This window comes from Neolamprologus multifasciatus, chromosome 5, assembly GCF_963576455.1.
Source record: "Neolamprologus multifasciatus chromosome 5, fNeoMul1.2, whole genome shotgun sequence".
NCBI classification, from domain to species: Eukaryota; Metazoa; Chordata; class Actinopteri; order Cichliformes; family Cichlidae; genus Neolamprologus; species Neolamprologus multifasciatus.
Window position 1 is genome coordinate 11786232 of NC_140443.1, and position 23186 is coordinate 11809417.

General features: G+C 41.5%; 3 protein-coding genes across 5 annotated transcripts in view; 1 reads left to right on the plus strand and 2 right to left on the minus strand.

Annotated features, from left to right (window-relative positions):
• Nucleotides 1-8677, minus strand: part of kctd6a (potassium channel tetramerization domain containing 6a) — a 34800-nt gene extending 26123 nt beyond the window's left edge. The window contains exons 1-3 of one of the 2 annotated variants that reach the window (XM_085158556.1): nucleotides 8274-8677; nucleotides 8059-8200; nucleotides 4628-4719 (exon numbers count right to left, since the gene is read on the minus strand). In XM_085158556.1, the coding sequence (XP_085014682.1) occupies nucleotides 4628-4654 (27 nt within the window). In that variant the 5' untranslated portion in view covers nucleotides 4655-4719; nucleotides 8059-8200; nucleotides 8274-8677. The remainder of the gene's footprint in view (nucleotides 1-4627; nucleotides 4720-8058; nucleotides 8201-8273) is intronic. The other variant, XM_085158555.1, reaches the window with a different exon arrangement.
• Nucleotides 8678-9352: 675 nt separating this feature from the next.
• LOC146518128 (uncharacterized) lies at nucleotides 9353-16908 on the plus strand. 2 transcript variants are annotated; one of them, XM_085158550.1, is made up of 5 exons: nucleotides 9353-10241; nucleotides 11917-12078; nucleotides 12186-12364; nucleotides 12464-12704; nucleotides 13939-16908. In XM_085158550.1, the coding sequence occupies exons 1-5, from the start codon at nucleotides 9669-9671 to the stop codon at nucleotides 14395-14397; spliced, it is 1614 nt and encodes a 537-aa protein (XP_085014676.1). In that variant the 5' UTR covers nucleotides 9353-9668; the 3' UTR covers nucleotides 14398-16908. The 2 variants fall into 2 exon arrangements, with proteins under 2 accessions (XP_085014676.1, XP_085014675.1); XM_085158549.1 differs by having other exon boundaries at nucleotides 9354-10241; nucleotides 11911-12078.
• Nucleotides 16909-17875: 967 nt separating this feature from the next.
• Nucleotides 17876-22097, minus strand: pdhb (pyruvate dehydrogenase E1 subunit beta). The gene is made up of 11 exons (XM_085158552.1): nucleotides 21981-22097; nucleotides 21837-21896; nucleotides 20813-20920; nucleotides 20663-20725; nucleotides 20526-20561; nucleotides 19896-20086; nucleotides 19715-19809; nucleotides 19205-19315; nucleotides 19030-19121; nucleotides 18818-18959; nucleotides 17876-18602 (listed from the first exon to the last, which is right to left on the minus strand). The coding sequence occupies exons 1-11, from the start codon at nucleotides 22017-22019 to the stop codon at nucleotides 18457-18459; spliced, it is 1083 nt and encodes a 360-aa protein (XP_085014678.1). The 5' UTR covers nucleotides 22020-22097; the 3' UTR covers nucleotides 17876-18456.
• Between the last annotated feature and the right edge of the window lie 1089 nt (nucleotides 22098-23186).

The window sequence follows — 23186 nt, forward strand, 5'->3', positions numbered from 1 at the left end:
TTTTTATGTCCGATACCGATATCATAAATTTGGATATCTGCCGATACCGATATGAATCCGATATAGTGTGTTTTTTAATCAATAAAACGTTTATTTTAATATCTTGCTGCATTTTGTATACGTTTATACTCAAGTTTAAATAAATAACAACACTAAAGCTATTCTGTTATACCTGTATGTAAAAAATACACTGCGCCCAAAATATTTCATAGTTCAGCAACACTGATCAATCTAATAAACTTAAACCTACTCCATCCTCCCTATTCTGGTATTTTAAAGAGTACTTAGCAGAAATATTAAGAAACCTAACTAATAGGGTTGCAAACTCCCAGCAAAAAAAAAAATAGGGAACCACCCTCCACCTCATGATGCTTAATCGATGTAATCAAATTTAATTTGATGCAGGGGGAAAATGCACACAAATAAATTATTTTTCAAGAATAATTAAATAGATTCAACATCTTTCTTCAACAGAATTGCAGACTGCACAGATGGTATCTTCCCAAAGGAAAAAGTACAAGCTTACTAGGGTATATTACAGTTACTATACACAGTAATGGACTTCTATATATTTTACATCAGATTAAAACTTTGGGTGTAAGAGTCAGATAATTATTTATTAAAAGCTAGACATTTTAAATGAGAATAAGAAAGAAAAGTATGTCTTTGTGCCCCCCTTTCCCTGTTCATGCCCTATCGGCCCCCCTGGCTAAACTTTACTAGATCCGCCCCTGCACAGTTACCAGCTGTCAGCTGTAGAAAAAGATCCTGGTGTAGAAAGTAATATTAAATACATTCTAACAACAGCTTATCAAGCTTAAACGTGCTGCTGTTGTTCAGCCGCTGGTTTCCTCTTTCTGGTGCAAAGTGGGCCAAAAACAAACAAGAGAGAGGGACTCACGACAGAAAACCCGATCAGCTGATCATTGATCAGTTTCATGATTGAAGTAGCAGCAGGAGAGAGAGAGAGAGAGAGAGAGAGGGGCAGTCGCTCCATATATCGGTTGTTAAGCTTAACGTGGGAACGCTTTACAAACATTCAGAGATGAACTTACACACTTGCTTTACTTCTCTCTGGGAAAACTTCCTCGGAGATGAAATGCTGGTTTGCTAGCAGCCACTCTATCACGTGATGCATACTGCTGCGGTTATGAGCCGAGTTAGCCGTGTAGCAAGTTTTGTGAGGTGCTTTTTTGATATTTAATGGATCGGATTACATTTTTTATTTCTCGCCGATATCCGATCCAGTAATTTAGGTCAGTATTGGACCGATACCGATACGTAATATCGGATCGGTCCATCTCTAGTTTGGCTGAGATCAAAGTTATAGTTTTTGCACAGTTGAATAAACGTCAAGCAGACAGCTGATTATTAGAAGTGTGAGATGCTCGAGACTATACTCCGGTGTCCCGTTATATTTTAGATAGCAAGGAGTTTATTAAACTTCACCGAAACAATCTGCAAATTTCATAAAATTTTAATAAACTATCATCTTGTCTTTATTTTTAGTTAGCACATACCTTAAACACTTAAAGCTGTAAGCTAATGATAGTTATATAAGAGCAGATGCTGCTGGTGCAATAAGCTGTACGTTTTACGTCCAATGGATGCATGATCTGATTAGTCGACAAATCGCAAAAATAATTGGTGACTAGTCGACTATCAAAATAATCGTTTGTGGCAGCCCTAGCACTCACGTGCTCGCGCATACATACACAAACAAAGAGTTTACAACACATGATGGGGTCGCTTCTATAAAACTGGTTGTAACAAACAAAGAAGTTATGATCTGCAGAGGGACACCGGCCTTGCACATCTCCCCTTCTAGAAGATGCATGCGTAACTGAAGATGAATAAAGGTTTTGTGAAATGACTACCGAGTCCGGTGTAGTCTCTGGAGGCCCGAGGAATAAAAAAAGAACGGGGGTGAAACTGCTTTACGTAACAATACCCACACACAAATAATAAGCTATTTGTGAGACACTGTTCTGTGACTTTATATGTTCAAAACATCACCGCTCCTCTTCTTAAAATGAGTCTGTTCCTCCAAAATATTGACTTTATTCTAAGCTTCTCAAAATACTTCAGCTTCACTCTTGAAATATGCCTCATCAGATATTTTCTCATAAATTTAACATTGATTTTTGATAGTTTTCTCCATTTCAAAACTTGCGTTTTACAACTTGTCAAAACAAACACATCTCTCACCACTCCAGTGGTATAGAGGATGATCTTCATGTGTAACTGATGAACAAAAGGTTTTTTGTACTTGTTTTTTTAGAAAGAGAGACGAAAACAGGTATTTTCTTCGCCTCTCATCAAGGGAACTGTTGTGATTTGGCCCTATTTAAAACAAAAATGAATTGAGTTTTCTCCAGAGTGTCATCATTCTAAACTGCTGATTAGCAAGTCTTCCTATAGTCTAGGAACCTCTTAGCTGCTGCACTGATATGTCATTAAAATAACAATAAGTAATGACAAGCCTGTGCACAACAAGCCAAAGTGCCTCTTAACTCGTGCTTTTCCTTCATGACAGAATAATTTGCGCTACAAAGTTTGAAAGACAAAGTCTAATTGGAGTTTGTGTGGATTAACTTATTATTTTGATTATCTTAATTTATTGTAGTTTTAGTTATTTATTTATTCAGATAACAGTTAAGAGTTTCATATTCTATATAGTCCTGACAGACAAATGAGCCACAATAAACCAGTAAACGCCTTCTTATGAAAAATACTAATAAAAATAATATCCTGAGCTTTTGGTCATGCACCTCATCACTGACAGCATTACTTTTCTCCAGTGTTGGGACTAACGCGTTATTAAGTAACGCGTTACAGTAACTACGTTATTATTGTGGTAACGAGCACGGTAACTAGTTATTATGCCAAAATCAGGAACGTGTTAGTCGTTACTGGGATTTAGATAGGGTCGTTACTCGTTACTTCGTGTGGTGGCTATCGCAGAGCTTCCACAGATTCAGTAACATTAGCAAGTGGTGGAGGCAGCAGGTGGAGGAGAGAAAGGGGAGGCAGGAGGAAAAGAGACCCGAGGCGGCCGCCGGTCGAAGTGTGAACTTCAGGTAAGAAGTTATGACCTGCAGTCTATCTGGGTCAGATATAAACCAGGTTTAGGTGGAGTTTATTTTCGTTGTGCTGACCTTTTCCGTACTGCGTACTAGCTAGCATGACAGAGTTTCTATACAGCTGGGTGGGTGCTATGAAGTTAATGATGTTGAACTTTATTTTGTTCATAAGTTATTAGAGTTGCCAACCGTCCCGTCTGGTATTCAGAGAAAATATTCTTTGCTGCACAGCTGCCTCTTCTTCTTTCATTCTCCTCCCTCCCTTTCCTGTTTCTACTTCAATCATGAAAACTGATCAATGATCAGCGGATCGGCTCTCTTGTTTGTTTATCGCCCACTTTGCGCCAGAAAGAGGAAACCAGCGGATGTCGCGCTAAACAACAGCCGCACGTTTAAGCTTGATCAGCTGTTGTTAGAATTTATTTAATATTAATTTCTAGTATCAGCTGATGTTTGCTGGAGCCACAGCTGCAAAAAAGCTGCTGGTCATGATATCGGTTTGGTTATCTGGTGAGAGGGAAACATGAAGATGTAACCAGGAGATGTCCTTACTGAATCATCAGAGCTGAACAGGTGATGGAGAAACAGGTTTACCTTTTAGGTGACATGAATGAGTTGAAGGGAAGTTATGAACTGTTTCTGAGAGACAGATAACCCCAGGATCCCCTTTTAGGTAGCTGACAGCTGGTAACTGTGCAGGTGCGGATCTAGCAAAGTTTTTCCAGGGGGGCCAGGTAGGGCATTAACAGGGAGAGGTGGGCACAAAGAAATACTTTTCTTTCTTATTCTCATTTAAAATGTCTAGCTTTTAAAAAATAATTATCTGAATCTTACAACAAACAATTGATAGATTGATACATATATACCATCAAGACAGTGAACATCACTGTCACAACAGCGTTTGTTTTCATTCAAAGGCTTTATGATCTTTCCTATAATGGCGGGCCAGTCTCTAGTCAAAATGCCCGGGCCGATTTTTTGTCCCAGTCCAGCCCTGTATGCAGCTCATCTGCAGTCTGGTGTTACCTACATCTTCCTATTCAGAAGGCAGAATTTCCGAGTTCTGAGTACAATCAAAGCACCACGACTGCAGTTTTTGTGTTGGATGTAAAAGGCGCACATGGCAGCAGTCAATGACGGTCCAGGCGTGGGATTTCTCTCATGGAAAAATGCACATTATCTTTTCCTTTCTATTGGTAGGTGGCACAGTGCACTTGTGGCAAGTAAGCAAGCTAGAAGACTGGCAATCTTGCTGGGTATCCAGTTACAGAAGCAACACATTAACAAGAGAATTCTGAGTAAAACCAAAGTTACTTTCCCTAGTAACTAGTTACTTTGAAAGTAACGAGTAACTTGAAGTAACTGAGTTACTTTTGATAGAAGTAACTAGTAATGTAACTAAGTTACTATTTTAAAGTAACTTACCCAACACTGCTTTTCTCTTATGGTAATTTTTGGCTAATGTGATGGCAATGCTTTTAAATACTGGATATTAAAAAAAGAAATCATATTGTGTTATAAAATTAAAACCAGTTACTACCCACCATGTGACCCAGGTCTCCATTCTCCATCTGCAGTCAATGTTACTTCTTAGTTCAGGTGGTCGAGAAGATCATTTCTCAGTTTCCACAAACACCTGCAACAAGAGGGCGAACAGCTTGTGAGACGGTTGCCATGGAGACGAGCAATAAGCTGATGCAGCGGCGGTCACGATCAGGAAGACTAATCGAGGCTGATTAGTCTCGAGTTTGCCGACGTGTCCTATGCACACGGCCAGCCGATATGAAAGGGGAAGAGACGCGTTTCTTAAATCAGATGAATGAAGCTCACATGGCGACTGATTAATGGAACTCAAACAGCATCTTAATGAGCCGTGATTAAGTTTTAAAATTACAAATCAGACCCAGCTGTGGCTGAAAATCTCCAAACACTGCTTCTCCTATGTTTAATTTTAATTTGGTGTGGTTCAAAATGACTGCAGCAGCACTGCAGAGGTTTTCTTAGTCCACTCATTCTTCCTTCCTGTCATATTCAGGCACCCACATTACCTACAATGCTACTCAACAGCTGAAAGTTTGCTTGACGTGGTAGTGGCTAATGTAGCCTTGATGAGCAAACAGAGGTGGCATAAACTCAGTCATTTAAAATCATCATCTTCTTCTTCTTTCGGCAGCTCCCTTTAGGCATCGCCACGGGGGATCTGCCTACATTTCACACCATCTCTAGCATCCTCCTCTTCTCTCACACCAACCTTCTATATGTCCTAACTAGGGCTGCCACAAATGATTATTTTCATTATTTATCAGATCATGCATCCATTGGACGTGAAACGTACAGCTTATTGCACCAGCCTGCATCTGCTCTTATATAACTATCATTAGCTTACAGCTTTAAGTGTTTAAGGTATGTGCTAACTAAAAATAAAGACAAGATGATAGTTTATTAAATTTTAATGAAATTTGCAGATTGTTTCTGTGAAGTTTAATAAACTCCTTGCTATCTAAAATATAACGGGACACCTGAGTATATTCTCAAGCATCTCACACTTCTGATGATCAGTTGTCTGCTTGACGTTTATTCAGCTGTGTAAAAACTATAACTTTAATCTCAGCCAAACCGACTTACTCAGGAACAAATAAAATACTAAAAAAAAAGCCAAACAATAACATTTTGAAGTTATCTAAGTGACTTATATATCATGTTTAACCTGAGTAGCGAAAGACAGCAGTGGGTTTGAAAACGATTTGCCGGGAGTCCGGTGTTCTCACGGCTCTAGTGAGCCTTGCCCCCAGCTAGCTATCGTGCAGGTGGGTAACAGACGTCTCCGAAAACATCGGAGCGCTTTTGAAAATATGTGGTGTCTTGATAAACTGAGCAGATATTTGAAGTTTACACAGCTACATTCTCGCCTGAAAATATATTAAACGTTTATTTTGTGACCCAGAAAGAATAACAAGAGTAATATTAAAACTAACTAGCTGCTGCCATTGTTGGAAACTGAGCTGGGCTGTGCTATGAATTCTGGGACAGAGCTACTTCTTCTTCTTCGGGGTTTAAGGGCAGCTGGCATCCTTGTACATGCAATGCTGCCATCTTCTGTTTCAGTCCGTTATTACACTCTTAAGTCCTACTACTTACTCCTGCGGCTTTTGTGATCTTACAAAGCTTCAAACGACGCGTCGACTATTAAATCAGTCGTCGACGATCGTCGACGTAATCATGACTAGTCGACTAATCGTGGCAGCCCTAGTCCTAACTACGCCCATGAGTCTTTTCTCTGGTCTTCTACTTTTTCTCCTGCTTGGCAGCTCCATAATCACCATCCTTTGTGCAGTATATCCAGTATCTCTACTCTGCACATGTCCAAACCATCTCAGCCTTGCTGCTCTAATTTGTCACCAAATTGCTCCAACCTGAGCTGTCCCTATTATGTACTTATTTCTAATCTTGTTCATCCACACCACTCTCAACAAATAGCATTGTAACTCTGCCCCTTCCAAACCATACATCATTGCAGGTCTCACTACCAACTTGTAAACTTTCCTTTTACCCTTGCTGCTATCCTAATGTGAAAAATCCCCCCTGACACTCACTGTCCTCTCCACCCTGACAGCACTCTTCACCTCTTGTGCACTCTTTGTTGCTTTGGATGGTAAACTCATCCACCTTTTTATCTCTACTCATTGCAGCTTCGATGTTACACTTGTCTCTCCCTTAAAATGAAATTTTCATAGAGGGGCTCATAATTCTGTACTTGTCTGTACTTCCATCACTCCAGGTTCTCTTCCTACCCTACTCTCAGAAAAGATCCCAATGTCCCTGCAAACATCACAGTCCACAGATTTCCCTGATGTAATCCAACCCCAACCTTGAACCCATCTCTCACTCCTACTACACACCTCACCACTGTATCGCTGTCCACTTACATGTGCTGCACAACCCTCACACTCTTCTGCACACAGTGCAACTCCTTCTGACCTCCTCTACACTTCTTCATCATCACTCTCAAAGCAAGCATTGCTTCTGTAGCGCTCTCTCTCAGCATAAAGTCGTACTGCAGCTCACTGATCATCACCTAGCTTCTTGGTATGGCTCATCAACTTAATCCCTCTGTAGTTATTACAGCTCTGCATATCACCCTTATTCTTGAAAATATGCACCGGTACGCTTCTTCTCTATTCCACAGACACCTGCTCACTCTCCAGGATTCTGTTAAACACTCTGGTAAAAAGTACACGGCCATCTCCCCTAGATGTCTCCAAACCTCTTCCGGTATGTTATTAGACCAACTGCCTTTCCACTCATTCATTTAACAATGTTAATAATAAAACAACTCCATAGACTCCCAAATGCTTGGGTTATTAAAACTGGCAGTCTTCAGTCTCATAAGTCTCTGCTACACTTTGTACATCTTCTTTTCATATGTACATATTCATGATTGACAAACAGATTTTTATGTATGCAAATCACAATAGTTACTACAAACTACAGCTTGCAGGTTCAAAAACTTTATTATATTTCATGAAGCCATGCAAAATTTGATCTTTGTACCACAAACCAAGTTAAAACATTTCGAACTGAGTGAAATTTGGTTTTTAATACACCAAAGCTCAAATTTTTGAGCCCTAATAACGTCTTAAGTACAGACGACAGAAACGTGAATTTCTCACATTTACTCTAATAAAGGAAAATATAAAAATATACTTAAATACTATTAACTGTATTAGCACAGGAATAAAAGTTACTAACTGCATATCTTCATTTCATATCAATGTGAAAAAAACGATTTGTAAATGTCACTTTAGTCTTTGTGCTTGGCAGATAAACACACAGGCAATTCCACTGACTACTTTCCTAATCTGGGTCTGTTTTTAATAATTACTACTTAATTTATTTAGATTTTTGAAGAATTTCTGAATTACTTAGAGGAAAAGTTTAGGTATTCCCCAAACCAAATATTCCTTGAAAATCTAACCTACATGTAGCCTTGTTGAGATATGAAAACAATCAGGTAAAGGCCTCCTTAGTGATCATAGTTCAGTTGATGGCTGGTATCTGTCTCACTGAAGCTGACCAGTGTGCTGCGGCTAACGCCTGCTAGCTCGTTAGCATCATAGCTGTAAGGGGAAAAAAAGCATCACACTGATACTTTCATAAAAATATATATTTAAAAAGTCAGTCGGCTCTTACCTATAACGGCTCCATCACTACCAACCACCGCTTCAACCACAAACACAGATGGAGGTTAGAGCTATTGCTAGCTAACCTGTATGTCCGTCATAATTAATACTAAAGACTTCCGGTAAGATCTGCCAAAATAAAAGTGGAGAATGTAAATAAACCAGTCTAGAAAGACATGCAGGTGTGTTTAAAAAAATAATCTAAAATAACCTACTAATAACCTACTAAAATCTGTAAAGCTTAAAACTGTAACTTGACCCCCCCCCCCCCTCACTTCTGCAATATGTACAGGACAAACACGAGACTGAACTGTTCTTTTCGCCTAACCTACAGTGTGCAGCTCGAATGAATCAGAAAATGAAAAAATAACTTGATAGATATGAAAACAAATGAGTTATCAAAGTATAAATATGAATTACACAAGATATATGAAAGCTTTGAATGAAAGAAAGAAAGAAAGAAAGAAAGAAAGATTAAGCTGACCATGGGAGGAGGAGATTGATGCCACTGATATCAATATGAAAAATCTTCACAATGCACAGAGGTCTCCACCCAAAGCCCAGAATCCCTCAGTCTCTATAATCAATGGAAAGAGGAAGGGCAAGGATTCGTGAATTTTGGAACCACAATCTAGAATTAAACACAGTGTGTCCACAAATACATCAGGAAGCTGCACCCCTGAAATGAGCTGCTCAAAAATGCCTTAGGCAGCAGAAGACAAACGGTGATGAGGACACATAAAGAAAGTGGGTGATATTAAGAAATCCTATCAGTGGCTAGAAAAGGCCAGCTTGAAAGACAGCACATAGCAGATCTGCCTTAAAGAGCAGATCCACAGAGGCAGGAGTCTACCATGGCCAATAGGATTCACATTGCAGACTGTGCAAAAGTGCCCTGGAGACTTTCCAGGATGTAACATGAAAGCTGGGACAGTACACTGAGAGCCACACCCAAGTGGCTGGGTGGGTTAGGAGGTGTGACCCCTAAACTGGAAGCGTGGCTGATTTATTTTTTTCAGTTCTGATTATAATGAGCTTGGGAGTGTAGCAATTACCTCCCACCACAGGGGGCGCTCAGAACAACCGGTCACCCAATAGGGACACGATCTGTTTTATTTATCAGAGACTACATCCTGTAGCTCTCAGCTCGTCTGTTTTCCATTTGTTGCTGAGTTTTTGCAGCTGGAAGTCTGCCTTTATTTTCACTGCACTGTTTTCGAATATCAACCAGATTTTCTCTCGCACATATCTGTGAAGGCCCCTAGAGGAGTTCCGCCGGGCAAGGATTCCAGGCTAACGCTGGCGGGATTTGGCGTTAGCTCACACCGTTAGCCCTCTGCTGTGAACCGGATCCGGACAGAGTTTTTCTCTCTGCGTATCTCACCACAAACAGAAGACTGAAGTTATGATGGCGAGTGAAAATGCTGACGCCAACGCGGGGAACGATGAGGAAACGGGTCCCTCAGCCGAATCTAACGAGCACGACTATGCCCATACTGCAGACACAAACTTGGCGAGCTCTTCCACCGATCCTCCGGGAGAGCCCATGCAGAGCGTCCTGGTGCAGCCCTCTGAGTCCCTGCAAATGGAGCTTCCAGAACCCACTGTGGGTGCAGAGGTAGACTGCCCTGTTGGGAATGAAGTGGAGGCACAGACCGGAGTACACCCCCAAAAGACTGAAGACTCTCAGTTGGCTGCTTCGGCGGTCCATCGCGGAGGTCCGCGGCGAGTGAGGCGGCCGGAGGACAAAAACTGCTCCTGCTGCAGGCTCGAGTTCGAGCGGCACGGTCGGTCCTTCAACCGGAGGGCGGTGTACACGTTCACCTCCCCGGAGACTGTGCACTGGGCCTTCCCGGGCTGCGTGGTCCACGAAAAGTCCTTCCTGTGCGAGACGTGCGCACAGGTGATCCGGAGCAAATGCAAACGCAAACAGAGCGGGAAACGGAATCTGTGGCTGAAGCCGCCTCCGACCAAACCGGTGTGTGTGACAGATGCTGTGAAAGTTCAGCTTCTCTATTGTGTATATAAGCACGTGTAGGGCAGCAGGTATTTCCCCTTTGGATACAGGTACCGCTTGCAATTATCCCCCTTCCCACCAGGGGGCAGCATTTCACAGTGACATCTGCTGATGTTTTTGAACATGAGCTCCTGGGTTTGTAGTTGTTTCCTTTTAGTCTCACCCCCATCTTCTGAAGGGGCTCTACTTTTTCCTTAGGTTATCATTACCATTGTGTCCCAAATTACTTACCTGGTTGACCCAATGTACTGTCCTTGTGGTATAAATTCATAAAACAAAAAGTATGGCCTAACCTTAGTTGAGCTGCAGCTAATAGTGCTTCAAAGCAAAACACTTGCATTTTTGGACATAGCAGTTGTTTCTTCATATTCTTTTCATAGCTACTTTTCTGTCCCATAGACTAGAGTCCTTGCTCAGAGTACTGTTTTGGTAGTTTATCAAAAGTGGTAGCACTTTTATCAAAAGTGGTAGCACGGTGGCACGGTGGTTAACACTGTTGCCGCACAGCAAGAAGGTCCTGAGTTCAATTCCAACATCAGGCCAGGGTCTTTCTGTGTGGAGTTTGCATGTTCTCCCCGTGTTTGCGTGGGTTCCCTCCGGGTACTCTGGCTTCCTCCCACCGTCCAAAGACATGCAGCTTGTGGGGATAGGTTAATTGGATAATCCAAATTGTCACTAGGTGTGAATGTGCGAGTGAATGTGAGTGCGAATGGTCGTCTGTCCCTGTGTGTTGGCCCTGCGACAGACTGGCGACCTGTCCAGGGTGTACCCTGCCTCTCGCCCTATGACAGCTGGGATAGGCTCCAGCACCCCCCGCGACCCTGAAAAGGATAAGCGGAAGCGAATGGATGGATGGATGGATCAAAAGTGGTTTGAATCCTTCGTGCAGACAGAAGTCAGCTTTGATTTATTTTTAGACATATGAAGCATATGTTCATCTGTTGGAAGGGCCTTAGATAAAAAGGTAAAGCTGCAGGTAGAGGGATGCAACTTCTGGGTATGAAACCTGAGCCCTACATTGTTTTTCTTGGACAGCATGGGACAACTCCTCTGATTTAAAAAATAAATAAATAAATAAAAAATTTAAAGTGTATGGAAAACTAGGGGAAATGACTCTTTGTTTTACGTAATGTTTGATCTCAATAAAAACTTTACAGAAGTTTTTGCTTTTTCAGTTGTTAGTTTCAATTCTTACTTAATTCATCATGATATTTATTTATAAATTGGAGTTTTCTCATCATTGCGAGGAAAAAGGACAATAAGATTATGGTGGATTTGCTGTGTAATTGGTAACTTGTTACCATATGTGCAGGTTTCATAACCTTCACTGACCAGTTGGTGACATTATGTCTGTTCTTTATATACAGTCTCTGTCTGCCATCAAAATCTGCAATTTCTTCCTATTTTTTTCTGCCTTCTGCAGTTTTTCTCTGTCAGTTACTTCCTTGATAAATGTCTGTTAAAACTGTGAAAAAGTCTACTTCAGATTTTCCAAGCCGAATCACAAATCTTGTACTCAAATGCATTTGTAAGCACATTTTTTGAAGTTGTCATTGGTGTGTTGGTGTTTTAAAAACACTCTTACTCTGTGTGTGTGTGTGTGTGTGTGTGTGTGTGTGTGTGTGTGTAGTCGCAGGTGAATGATAAGAAGGCGGCAGGTTGCAGGATGGGGAAAAAGAGCAAAGCAGCGCTGCTTGTGAGCAAGTCCAGCTACAAAGCTGCTTTCCAAATGCTCTGGTCCTCTAAAGGTGCCCGGAAACCCATGATGGAGTTCTGGAGCAAACAGCTGAAAAATGAGGTGAGGAAAGAAGCTTCCTGACATCTCGTGTTTGATCTCTTCTTAACTGGTAGCTGTTTTTGTAATCGTGACTGCCTACATTCTTGTGTTTCCCGGTGATGTTTTAGATGAAGACGCTGTCGCGACTGTCAGACAATCCCTTCCATCAGAAGGTATCTGGGAAAAAACCGCTGTCGTCCTTCCCCTGGCGGCGATGTCTGAACTGGGTTCAGGAAAAGGCTCCGCTTGTCACCACGTGCCTCCGCTCACTGTTCCCAGACATCAATGCCCTCTACAAAAGCAACAGGTAAGTTTGACTCTGAATGTTTTTACATCAGTACTAAGACTTCATCACATCCAAGCAAACATGGGTCAACAGTTTGAATTTGCTTTATTTGTTCGACAGCCAGCTGACAGAGGAGCAGGCTTTCATGCTGCTGGAGCGACGGACTGTGGTGGCGCTCTCCATCCCTCTCTTCACCAGGAACATCTGGAAGAACAACTTCCTGCAGGCCGCTCTGGGGGCTGAGCTCCGCCTGCAGGGCTGTTCCGGGTCTGCCCTTGAAATCCTCAACACTATGGGCCTGTGCCAGAACAAAGACACCGTCAGGTTGCTGCTGCACAGACTGCGAAATGGCAAAGACATGGTGAGTGTCACCACTGGTAGGGCTGGACTGAAAACAAGATAAATATGCAATCTGTATCGATGTGGCTGAGATTGAACTAATGTGTGAACTATAGAATCAAGCAAGTTTTAAAAATGAAACTCTTCATGCCACCAAAATACTTCAAGACAGTGATTATGTGACCCCTGCAGGTACTCTGTGGGGTCGGGTACTGTGAGAACGTCGGGGATGTTTGAAGTCCTCTGGGCTGTGCTTTTTTTTTTTTTTAACCAGACATGTGTTTAATTCACATGCTTTAATGAATCTGTAAAATAAACATGTCCTTGATTATAAAGGCCTGGACTAATCTGCATCCTCGTATAAAATCATCCATCCATTCTTGCATTTAAAAAAAACGTTTTTTTTGTCATTTTGTTGGTCCAGCTCTTGGGGGCTAGACTTCCCACTCCCCAGCCACCACAACCAGTGAGGCATTCCCAAGCCAATGTGTCGTGGCTCAGCCTCAGGGTCTCCTCCCAGTATAACATAACCTCTGAACCAGGAGGCATCCTGGTCAGACGCTGAACACCTTCAGCTGGCTCTACTTTGAGCCCCTCCCACATCTCTAAGGGAAAGCGCAGACATGTCTGCTGCATGTATGTGGGATCTCACCTTTTTGGTTAGTACCCACAGCTTGTAGATGTAAGTGAGGGTAGGAATGTGGCTCCACCAGAAAATTTACTGCTTGGTTTTTATACTTCGCCAACTTGTCACCAAAACAAACCCGTGTACAAATCCCCTGCTCCCCTCATTCATGAGACACACCCTGAGATACTCCGCCACTTGGCGTAGCAACTTTTCACCCTTTTCTGCTCCGAGACTTGGAGGTGCTAATGCTCGTCTCAACTTCTATACAATACAGTTTAATTTTGTTTTTCCCTTTTTATTTTAAGACCACGATTCTTGCCATGACTATTCAGTGGCTGTGGGGAAGACGCGAAGAAAAGTTCACTGAGGATGTTACAGTGGTTTGAATGTTCTGAATACTTATCATAGCATCAACTGTTCAGCACAAGTGATTGGACTTCATGATGATTGCTGTATGGGGGCGAGGGAATCCAAGCTTTGCATGTGATTTGTTTACATTTAGAAAAATGTTAGATTGGTCATTTAACATGAAATTCAAACAGCTAGCTGTAAACATACTTTAAACTCTTAAAGTGATATTTTTGACCACACCGGCGCTGTTTTTCACTGTTTCTATCGATCGACACAGGATGGAGACACCGGGATGAACGCTAAAGAAGAGCAACTGAAAGAACAGATGGGAGAAGTGATGACAGATGAGGAGGAAGAGGAAGATGAAGAAGAGAAAGATGAGGAGGAAGAAGATGATGACAATGAAGAGGAGGAGGAAGAGGAGGAAATGGTGATGGCAGTAGAAGAGGAGGTAGTTGAAGAGGAAGTGCAGGACGGGATGCAAGAGGAGGAAGAAGTTGAGGAGGATCGTGCAGAGGAGGAAAAAGAAGAAAAGAAGAGAAAGAAGAGGGCGAAAAAGCAGAGGAAGGAGGAGAAGAGGAAGGAGAGAGTGAAACGAAAGGCGAAGGAGCAGCAGGAGGAGGATGACGATGATGATGAGGACTCGGAGCAGAAAAAGAAGAGGGTGGTGGTTGTGAGGCTCGGATTGCTGAAGGGACACTCGGAGGTCGGACGATCAGATCTGTCAGCTCCTTAAGACTGCAGGCCCCTCCTCCAATCAGAGAGCAGCACAGAGTCCCCGCCCTCTTCCCTGGCATGGTTAATAACTGTAGAGGGAAAGTAATAAGAGCTTTACTATAAATGTTCTGTTTCAGTTTGAGCCCAAGAACACAAAAACTGCTCCAATGTGAGTAACAGCAAAACACCCACAGCTGATTAATTATGACTGAAAATCAACAAATTCTTCCTTTCATTGTACCTCATAGCAAATTTAAAAAATTCAGATTTAAAAAGGAAAATAACTAATTTGGCTCAAATCACAAGAACAGCAACGGGATGAAGTACAATGACCTAGAGAATAAAAGAGTAAAAACACTGGGTGATTAAAGTAATTATTCCACATGATATTGAAATATTATGTTAGTAAAGTCAAATATAGCAACAGAAAATAAATGTTATGAGAATAAAGTAATTTTGTTTTGATTATTTGTTAGTTAATCGTGCACTTGTGTTTTGCACTTGGTCACAAGTTTTCACATTAAACCCAAATATTCTCTTTATAGTATTTTGAACTTTTAGCAACAGAAGATGAGATGCTGGTAAACATTGAACAGCACTCTCTGTCAGGAAACTCTGTTAAGCTAGTTCATTGATTTACTGCCAAATTCCATTCACCAAAACTCTGTTAGTCATCCAAAAGCTCTATATAGAGCAGCTAGGACCACTTCAGAGTCTCAGATTAGCACAGGTGAGGCCTAGCAGGCAGCGATTGGTTACACCTGGCTTTGTTTCCGTACCTTCCCACTCTAACTGTATGCCTAACAATCTCCAAAAATATGAGTTCCATCAAAACCCACTGCTTGTAAAGTTGATACAAAGTGGAAAACTATCCATTACAGACCAAAACATGTTTCTATTTGTTGTAAAGTCATCTATTTAACCATATGACTCTATGGGGATTGGCTCGTGTTTGGAGACAGCCTCAAGTGGCCAGTAGGAGTACTGCAGTTCTTTGACTTAGCTTGGCTTTGTTTTTTTTAGCTTTGAGGCTGCTGCTTGCATCACACTTCCTCAAACCTGACTGGGTAATACAAATTCTGGTTATGCCACATGTCCAAGTATAAAAGAAAAGAAAACTGAACAGTAAATTTGAATCAATGAACCTACAAAGTCTCTAAAATATGGTTAAATGTGGTCTAGATGAGTAATTAAAAATGTAACATTACTCAAAATTCTCTTGTAAATCAATCAGTTATTTTTCTGTTGACTTTATTCTCATTACATTATGGCTTGATTCTCATAACACTGAATCTTTTTCTGCTCATAAGATTTACACTTAAACACACCTTACCTTTCAGTAAAGTCCGAGCAGTTCCCTGCACGGAGTTTTTCTTAAATTCTGGATATCTATTGAATCTCAAAGCACTTCCCTGTAATTACACAGTTACTCTTACAAAAAAAATTAAACTGCTTGTGATGCCATGTAAAATATATGAGAGGGGGGTACAAGCTGCACTTTTAGCTTCAGAGAGACTGGATATCCTCAAACACTTTGACTAAAGCCATCAGTGACCGTCGTGGACTCCGTGTTCATTGGACTGTCAGCTATCAGGAGGTGAAAATTTTCTAATCCTGCTGCTGTTACGCCATCTTTATTTTTACAAACTGGCAGGAGAAGATTGTGCGAGTTTGATTCTGAACACTGTGACGTCTCAAAGGACTGAGGCTGGGAGCTGAGTAGATCCACACCCGAGAAAAGGACCTGGACTTTTTGTTAGCTTTGATGAACCAAACTGAAGCGATCGAAGGCTTTGGTGTGCTTGTTCGATGCACAGCAAAGCTTTTATGCATTGTTTCTTCGTGTCATGCTGGACCGATGGCAGGATTGCAGATTCGGGTGCCTGCAGACATCATAGCCACTGAGTAACCATTAAAACACACTTTCAGTGGTAGTTAGTGTCCTTATGTTTGGTTTTCAGGAGATTGTTTAATGTATCAGAGCTTTTAGAGGAACTTTTTTGGCATGACATGAACACAGAGGAAAATGTGTAAAAAGCCTTTAAAGATGGGATAAATACCAAAAAAAAGTTCCTTAGACTGTAATTTCAGTGAAGTTTACTAAGAAGTTTCAGAAAAGATAATTTTTTGCACTTCGGTCCTGATTACAGTGGAAATGAATGTTAGATAGGTTTGGGGTTTTTGGTTTTTTTGTAACTGTAATTTGAACCAGAGTGTGATGTTCTTTTCATGAGATTATTACAAAGTCAAAGACCTGTAACATTTATGAGTTTATAAATGATGATCTGTTTGCTCAGTTCAGTCTGAGAGCTTCCTGAAGCAGGACACTCTGTAACTCACTCTGATTTGTAACGAGGTTTGGTCCTTTGGGGTTTCTCAGAGTCTCAGAGATGGTTTTTATTTTTATTTTTAAGTTGTGGATCGCTGTGTTTTCCAACTGATCTCAGATCTGGCGCTCAGACAGGGGAAGCACAGCAAGTCTGAAACTGAGATTCTTACTGCAAAAAGTTAACCAATAAAAATGTTTAAGGCTTCACTGACTCTTGTTTATTGCTGCTCTTAAAGGGTATCCGTGATGTTTTTCCCTATTTTCTGTCACATATTATGAACACACTATACTAGTGTATATGTTTAAACAATTTATAAATAATGAAGTCTGTATATAAAGAGGCATAGCTAATAGGCACCAAATTCTCTTTGTGGGAGCCAGAGGAGGGGCAGCCAATGAGGAAACTGTTTAGACAGGATGTACTGAGGTGCTGATAAAGGGTCAAAAGTACAGACCTGGAAATTAGCATAATGCATCTTTTTAATCCACATCACATAAACAGTTGCTGGGTTGTGACAGCACATCATCTGCCTCCATCCAGGACTTTGACCAGAATTATTTTAATCTGCATAAAGATCATGAATCATGCACCCAATGCCCTTCCCAACACAACTCTCCTCTTTTTATCTGAACTGGGCACCAGTATAAGGTGCACCCTGGGCCTGTGGGTTCTCCTGCAGACTGAGTGTCCTCAAAACCAAAATGTACAAATTCACTGAGGCTCTGTTTCTCAGGTGTGGATGAAACCTAACCCTAGAATAAAAAAATCTTAATCTTCTAAGTTTGCTTTTAGTCCAGGACGAGGATTAATCCAAGTTGGGAAAACTGGCTGACACTGTGTGACCGATTCTATTGCATGAACCAGTTTTAATCTCAACCAGTAAAACCACTGGATAACAAACAGTTGAAAGTATTCTTCTTTCAGAGCTGTTGAACTCCATCAATAATTTAAACTATCAACACACTTTGTTGTCATAATACAATGAGTAACTGCACTTCATTAACCTTGTAAGGTCCCAGTCATGACTCTGAGCCCAAGGTGGCGCTTTCTTAGGAGACAGATCATGTGCTCATTGGAAGGTCAGCGGTGTGATCCCTGGCGGGTGCTGTCTGCATGTCAAGGTGTCTTTGGGCAGGATGGTGTAGATGTAGTAAATCAAACCAAACATGAGGATCAAAGTTTATTTCAGCAACAGAAATGAGCCGCTACATTAAATGTTTCCAGCTCACAGCCATTTCCCTTTTTTAAAGACAAACCCAAGTCTGAGGAGTTAAGTGAACTGTGCATTTTAAAGGCAGCAGCAGGATGACTTTCATCCCAGTTCAGATGAAGAAAGTGGAAAAATAAAAATGATTATCCAAATCTGAAGAACTTCTTGAGAAGGGTAATTGAAAGCAAATAGCCGAGAACAGTTTACAGATACTTTAAAGCCTTTAGAGTCCAGACTAATTGGTAAACTTTGGGAAGAGTCAAAAATTTAACTTGACAATAAATTACAGCCAACAGATTGTACGATACATTTTTCTTTTTTAATTGGGAAAAGTGCAAGAGAGCAGCCAGAGCCACAGACAGTTAAGTCAAGTTAGTAACAGAGTTAACACATAGGTGCTTGGATGACTGAAACAGTGTCCACTGCTCTGAGCTACACAGCTGTGTGCGCATTGTTCAACATCTGGAGCATTTGGCGGTATTTACACATTAGATATTTTGCCACCATCTGTAAACAAGGACTCCAGTGGATGAGGGTCTCAGATGTTGAGGGTCTTTTTCACAGAGAAGATGATGTCTTTGACTTGCGGCAGGCTGTGGTCCTCCAGGATTTTAGCGTATGGCATGGGGATGTCCACGCCAGTTACTCTGGTAACAGGAGAATCCAGGTAGTTGAAGGCAGGACCTGAGAAATTAAAGGCATGTTAGTCTTGAGGCCTGAAATAATTAGAGGTTTTGACTTCAGACTGAACAGCTATTAGTAAACACACGAGCAATCATTACAGTGTCGATCCCAATACGTGTCATCTGTGCTTTGGCTCCTGAAGATCCAGATCTAGGAGTGTAAGGGAACCAGTTATGCGTGCTAATTTTTTTTAAATTAGTTGGAGCTTAGATTACCTTCCATGATCCTGGCACAGATCTCTGCTCCAACCCCAAACTGAGGCCAGCCACCCTCAACAGTCACCAGGTGATTGGTCTTCATCACACTGGTCTCAATAGACTCCACATCCATGGGTCGGATGGTCCGAAGGTTGATCACCTGACAGACAAGAAATGGTTAAGAGGCTGCAAAGCAGTCTAGCTCAGCCAGTCAATAGGTGTTGCATTACCTCACACTCTATTCCCTCTTTGGCAAGGACAGCTGCGGCATCCAGGCAGTGACCAACATACCGAGAGTGAGCAACGAGGGTGACGCCATTGCCTGAAAACGACATGTTCAGAAATTAGTTTTGAAGCCTCAGTGTTAAAAACCTAGGATCCAGATCCTGGTGTTCTGTCACTCACCTTGTCTCTCAATCTTTGCTTTTCCAATGGGAATGGTGAAGTCTTTGGACTGCGCTTCCTCTGACATCTCAAAGGGAACGCCATACAGCAGCTCATTCTCCAGCACCACCACTGCAGACAGATTCAGTTCACATGTCTGTTTGAACAGCCAGGCTGCTACAAACTCACTCAAGCTGCAGTTTCAGCTGATGTTTATGTCATTTTGAATACTTTCAAACTATAAGGGGAATAATTTCTGCTTCTCCCGGTAGCACCTCATCCTGTGAATGAGGGACAAGTGCCTTGATTGGTAGCTGGGAGAAGTGTTTGTTGCGTTAAAGTTACCCTTCAGAGCAGAACAAGGACTAGTCAGTTGCAGTCCAATGCTTGAGTTACTGTTTGACTGAGACACATAGGGACCAGCTGGCTTGTTTAATTAAAAACTTTGTAATCAACTGGAGCTAGCAGTGCCTGAACATTGATATGCAGGGTTACTGTCCAAGTTTTAAGCATTTCAGTGTGGCATCTCACCAGGATTTTCATCTCTGATGGCTGATTTCAAGAGGCCTTTAGCATCTTCTGAGTTCCATGGACTTACAACCTTCAGTCCTGGACAGTGACCATACCTGGAGACAAATGACCACACTGATGTCAGAGCTGCCAAACATCAGCTAGAGTTACTTCAAACAGTAAAGTGACGTCTTGAACGCACCATGCAGCAAAGCACTGTGAATGCTGTGCAGCGACACCTGCTGATGCTCCATTAGGGCCTCTGAAAACAATTGGGACTGACTGTAGCCCAGCTGACATGTAGTAGGTCTTTGCTGCAGAATTGATGATCTGGTCAATGGCTTGCATGGAGAAGTTAAAGGTCATGAATTCACAGATGGGTCTCAGACCAGCCTGCAAGAGGACATTATCTTGTTAGGGAATTTGTCACTTGCAAGTTTTAAGTATAATCAGGTAGTTTGTGAATCTGAAGAGCTTTCATAATCTGTACTTTGAAGCATTCTGGTCTAAAGGAGGCATTTATGGCTTCAAGGTAGGAAAAGTGCTTTATTATACAGGTCAAGGTGGCTTGGGAGTTGCCTGTGTACTGCTTTATTGGCCTTATTGAGGTGTAAAGCTAATTTGGTGGGCAATGGAGCCATAATTCAGGTCTGTAGAGAGCGAAGTGTGCACAGAACTGAATTACTGCTTAGAATTCAAGTGTAATTATGAAGATCTTGAACTTAAGCCCATTATCTCAGGAAATTCTTGACCAAGTTATTATTCAGTGTTTAGACAAACTGTTACAAAAGTCAGTGCTTAATATATCCCATCAGGAACATGTCAGACTTACCATAGCAGCTCCCACTGCAATACCAGTAAACCCCATCTGCACCAAAAACAAAAAGTTGCTAAAATGAGTCCAACACCACCAGTGGGGATACTTAGATTTGTGGAAAACATCTGTTGGGCAGGCCGTTTGTATCTCACCTCTGAGATTGGAGTGTCAATAATTCGTTTGTCTCCATACTTCTTCCACAGTCCTCTGCTTACCTGCACCAGTAACCACCATTAGTCTGACTGCCCTCATTGGGACAGAACACAAACTGCACTCACTTGCAGTCTGAGCTTTAAACTTACCTTGTAGGCACCGTCATACTGGGCGACTTCCTCACCCAGCAGGAACACCCGCTCGTCCCTCTCCAACTCCTCGTCCATTGCCTGGTTCAGGGCATCACGGACTGTCATCTAACAGTGGCAACAAAACCATCAGTACAGGTCAGAACGCTTCCTTCCACAAACTGAAGTTAAAATGTAACTTATGGACACCACAATAGCAATTCTCCATCCAAAACCTGTTTCACGTAAGGCTGTAAACATTCAGGAGACTTTAGTCTCAAGTGGCTATCAGAAGACTGCAGGTTTTAGTTCAGAATCTAAAAGCCATTCTTGGTAGTTATTTGTATCCAACACAAGTAGAAATTGTTTAAATCTGCTCAATTTTGTCACCGATTTAATGACGACTTAAAAACCACAGCTCTGATTTAAACTTGTCTGCTACTCTGCCCTAGAGTGCACAGTATGATGTCAATGTTACAACCAATGTTCCCTCTAATTTTTCATGTGTCTGAGCAAACACACAAACTCCCTGAAGATCCCTTGGACTTCCCGCCAATTATGAAGGAACTGCTTGAAAGACAGACCCGATACACGAGCAAGCCCAGATACAGCTACAATATTTAAAGACAGTGACATGAGTATTTCAACAGCACTTCTCGTTTTGCAGTTTAAAATACCCCAAATTTCAGGATTTTTCTTGCTGTTCTGCTTAAAAAGTGTGCATTTTGTTGCCTGCACTGTTTCAGAGCTTAAGCTTTGTTTCAATTGTTTTCCCCTCAAACTCCTGACAGTGATTTATGTTAATGTGAGACAGCTGTCAGCGCGATGAGGGCTGATGTGATGTAAACCCGCATCCCTCTGCTCAGTGACCGCACAACAACACGACCCCTAAACCCTTAACACACGTATTTAAAACATGCAGCTACTGACTAAAACAAGTCCCCACCAAGTTTTCAGCCTGTTAATGTTGTCTGTGCAATCAAAACTATATGTACCGACATCATTCGCTGTAGAAACAGCTAGCCTGCAAGTTGCTAACACTGACCTGTACTGCGGCCGGAGCGCTCCTGTGAAATTCCCGCCGCTGCAGAGCTGACACGGTATTCTGCAGGAGAAAAGAGAAGAAGCACGAACATTACACTCCCAAAAAGACCAAACAGTGCTTTAAAAACATCGATTTAATCCATACCTTTCCGGAGCGGAGAAAGCACCTCAGGGACGCTGCCATCTTGAACCTGTCCTCTGTCGAACTGGAGTGACGTGATAGTGGAAGCTGGCGGATTTTAACCAATCAACATAGGTTGATTGGAACGTGTCATTTCGAATAGCCAATCACAGTGGTCAAACAAATAAGGAGGCGGGAGAGTAGAAAATGGGGGTAGAAATATCCAAGGACACGGAGCCGCGCAGGCGTCAAGTATGGAAGACCAATACGGCAAAACATACATAGATAAATAAATACATAAATAGTGTGATTCACTACTTTTTCATTCATTTTTTAAATTTAATCTGTGAACTTTGACATTATTTCATATGCAACACACATTCAAGTTGGCAATGGAAAATGGCACTTTGTGAGGGGGGGGTTCTAGTATGCCACAATAGAATTTTTGTTTTTGTATTATGTTTGACTGCAAGTTTAATTTCCAAACTTTTTCATATCCATTAAGAAATATGTTTCCAATCCTCATTCCGATCAAGCTCTGGACTGTCAGTTTACCAGATATCATCATAGAAAATGAGTGAAAACATGAGTTGAACTTGTAATATTTATAACACACACACACACATTATGTATGATTGTATGATTATGTATGACATATGTGATTATATATTGAAGGTTAACTTTACTGGTATTTATCAAATTAGTGCTTGTTTTAAGATTCAAGATCCGTTTATTTGTCACACACATATCACGTAATAGCAAATAGAAGTCATATATACGTGCATATTTATTTGATGTTGCCTGTCCTCCAACATCAAAATCAGTCTCAGTACTAATTTCTGTGCTGAGAGGAGACAGGAGGCTATAACTAAGAGATGAAAAGGTGTATGCTTTGCACAAGTCGTTTTAGCTTCATATATAGAAGAGGTGTGGCCAAACCTGGGATATACAAATAGAGGTAGGAGGAAGATGCTTTAAACAACTTTTAATTCAAACATTAAAATAATCCAACCTTGAGTTCATTTCACCTTGAACATTGTGTCACGATGTGAATTAAATTAAAAGTGACCATAAATATAAAAAATGCAATTAACACTGTTACACCTGAGACCACAAAATAGAGTTAATAGTTATAACATAGCTATAACAAAACGGTTGATGATGTAGCTGTGTCAGTGTCACGGAGGGATGGATGCCTCATTTTGGTCAATGCCTGTTGCAAAGGCTTCT